Source organism: Lepisma saccharinum, chromosome 7 (genome assembly GCF_977018435.1).
Source record: "Lepisma saccharinum chromosome 7, izLepSacc3.1, whole genome shotgun sequence".
NCBI lineage: Eukaryota > Metazoa > Arthropoda > Insecta > Zygentoma > Lepismatidae > Lepisma > Lepisma saccharinum.
In genome coordinates, this window is record NC_139235.1 from 81,977,697 (window position 1) to 81,980,944 (window position 3,248).

Consider the following 3,248-nt stretch of genomic DNA (forward strand, 5'->3'; position numbering starts at 1 on the left):
AATTTATAATGGAAACTGTACAGATAAAGGCAATATTAAATATTAGAACATACTTGTAAAAAATTCCGCGTTTAGAACACTTACACGACAAACATTATTCCATTTCCTTCGGCGTTCATATAGACTTTGGCTTTAATCTCGTCATGAATTTAAAATTCTGACTTGCATCTTGTTTAAAATGCAGTACGTTTCTAGATTTCGGTATCCCATGTCGATGAGTTAAGTAATTATTTCTACCTGCAGCAGTTATTTCCATTTTAATGAATTCCAGCCAGATTTTCACTTACCTCGAAGTTTACAACAGTGACGGTACTGCCATCTCTTGTTGCCTGTAACAACTCGACAAAGTTTAGGTAAGGATTTGAAGTTGGTGTTTTTTCCAGATTTTATGAACGTATAGATTGATGTAAACATGGTTTAAAATGTTGAAATGATATGGTGGAGTTAAAATGTTTCCAAGTCAAACTTATGTTTTCGAAATTTCTAAGTACTGAAACAATAGTCCTGTGTCGACAATTGCTGTGGTGTTTTCCGTAGCCTATTCCTAATTCAAGACGATGTTGGTACAATGGCAAAGAGGAAGAAGAAAATCAACGAAACTCCTTGTTGACTTCTGTGATTTCAACATGGCAACACTGCGTGCAAGGGCGCAATTCTTCGGCAAAACCCCAGAGGATTGGTTTGTTCCGCGGGAAAATAAAAGGAATGGGGGAGTTTGTGTAACAAATGTTGGGAGGGTGGAAGGGGTAACGAATGATGGAGGGTGTTGGTAATGTGGCTGGAAGTTGCTCGTGCTTCAAACATGCTGCGTCCGCCATGGATGACACTGCTCAATGGCTGTTCGGAGACTCGCTCTGAATTAACCAAGATAATTTCTGCGGTGCGGTTGAAATTAGGCAGGGGAGGAAGTGAAATCAAGAGCGCATCATGAACTGTAGAGAAGCGGGGGAGGGAGCGGCGTGCTGGATTATAATGGAAATGCTACTGGTGGAGGCACCTGGTGGTGTCTTCGGGTTATTTTTTTCATGCAGAGGGGAGATTGTCTTATCCCCTGTTGTAAGAAGCGTAAAGTAAAATGTTTTGCTTGTAATTCATTCCTTAGTTGCTTCCAATTTTTTTTTTGGCGAGGGGGGGAGGTTAGGCAATAGATATTAGATTCTATTTTTTTTCCTTTCATGTGTGAATCATAGGCTGTACGCACTATATAGTATGTAATTTTGGCTTCTACAATATTTTGTTACATTGAATTTTTCTTTATGCTGTCTCTTAGTTTGTCCCCTACGTACACATTCTTTCCCCTCCCCCAGCAGATCATTCACTCCACTCCTCCTCCTTGCAGTCTATCTTCCTTCTTCTTCGCCTCACTTTCACCAAAAACATTCCCACTTTCTCCAATTTGAGCGCTCCTTCCTTTTCCAAACCATCCAACCATTTGATCTACAGGGCGCGCGTTCCCGGACATGCAAACAGGTGATCCGTCCCATCATTCCTCTTGGATATTATACATATCCATCCCTCTCTTTTCACCGCACTGTCTCTCCAACACCCCCCCCCCCCCTCGCCCAATCTCAGCCATAGTATATCTTGCTGCTTGCTTACTTTCTTCATATAGCCTAGTTTGCTTGTCCCAATCCTCGGATGTTCCTTGCCTGTAGGTCTAGTGATATTTTCGTGGCAATAGACAAGGTTAGTAGATCTCATGAGTATGTTTTAAAAAAAATGGTATAAGGGGGGATCAACTGAAACCCGTTCAGTGGTCATAATTCGTGAAATAAATTTTATTTCGAGCTGAAACTGGTACGCTGTCTAGAGGCGTCTATGGTTAGCGCTCAGTAAAAACATTGTTCAGAAGAAGTCACCATGAGCGTTGAGACACTTGTCCCACTGTGTCACTAACTTACAAATGCCGTCCATGTAAATTGCGAAGGCTGAATCTCAAACCAATCACGCACAGCATCCTGAACTTCAGCGTCAGACTGAAATCTCTGACCTTTCAAAGCCTTCTTTAGAGGCTCAAAGATGTGAAAGTCACAAGGTGAAAGGTCAGGGCTGTAGGGCGGGTGTCGCAATGCTCCAACTTTTGCTCCTCCGTCAATACCTTGGGTATCCACTGCGCGCACACTTTATGATAACCCAGAGCTTTCACAATTTTGTGAGCACTACCATAACCCATGTTTAACTCGTTCGCTATGGATCGAATACTCATGCGTCTATCTGCAGATATTGCCGCATTCACCTTTTCACACATGTCTCCTGTGGCAACAACATGGGCTTGACCAGGACGGGGATAATCAGTGGTTTGTTCACGCCCCTTCCGAAACATTCTTGCCCAGTCCACCACTGTTGTTTTGGACACGCATGCATCACCATACACGTCTTTCATACGCCGGTACACTTCAGCTGGTTGCCAACCTTCGGCACTCAGAAACTGGATGACAGCACGCTGGTCCTGTTTGGACGGATTGGGGATGTTGAACGCCATCTTTCACTCGTTATACGTGCAAAACGGAAACACGTATAAACAACATTCCTACACCCAACACACAGGGACATTAGCCATTACACACTATTGGACAAACAATATCCTCCTACACACTATACCAATAATACATGGAACGAACAGGTTTCAGTTGATCACCCCTTGTATTTATGACATACTGACATTTATGCCATAACCTCATAGAGTGAATGGATGACTTTTGTTGCCTTACTTGAAATTTTCATTTTCATGAGAGGTTTCGCCAGTCCATGAATCACATCATTCTGTTGTGATAAGCCATTAAACAAAACGGAAATGCATGCTCTGTTTACAAAAGATCAGGAACGGTTCCATCCAAGCAGCGCGGTAACTAAAACATTAGGGGTCCAGGTGCATGCAATGATCTTGCCCCATCTCCTCATTCTCAATGCCATTACCTCCATTCTAGGGGCAGGGGGTTGGCACAGCGCACAAAGTTACTCCAAAGTGAAAAGCGAGGAAGCAACATACACGCATGACAAAGTTCAAGAACAAATTGTGAAACTCTTAATAAATAGAAAAAAAAAATTGTCTAAGTGAAAATTTTGAATGTTAACTATATGGAAACCGTATTGAGGTTATATTCTGGCTTATTAGCCTAATTTTTATGATGATCCACATAAACGTATCATCACAAAATGTTCATTATTTTGATATTCGGTAACAGAAAATAAGTTCAATGAATTGGTAATCCTGAATTGTAACTAAAGCGAAACAATGAGCGTAGAAT

The 3,248-nt window shown here is 41.8% G+C and overlaps 1 protein-coding gene across 1 annotated transcript; it reads right to left on the reverse strand.

Moving 5' to 3' along the window:
* Window positions 1-2,005: 2,005 nt before the first annotated feature.
* Window positions 2,006-2,482, reverse strand: LOC145990531 (protein GVQW3-like). Its single transcript, XM_083126225.1, has one exon. It carries the CDS (start codon window positions 2,480-2,482, stop codon window positions 2,006-2,008), a length of 477 nt encoding a protein of 158 aa, XP_082982351.1.
* Window positions 2,483-3,248: the final 766 nt, after the last annotated feature.

Coding starts and splice junctions, on each gene's coding strand:
- LOC145990531 (XM_083126225.1), bottom strand. CDS start 2,482: ATGGCGTTCAACATCCCCAATCCGTCCAAACAGGACCAGCGTGCTGTC.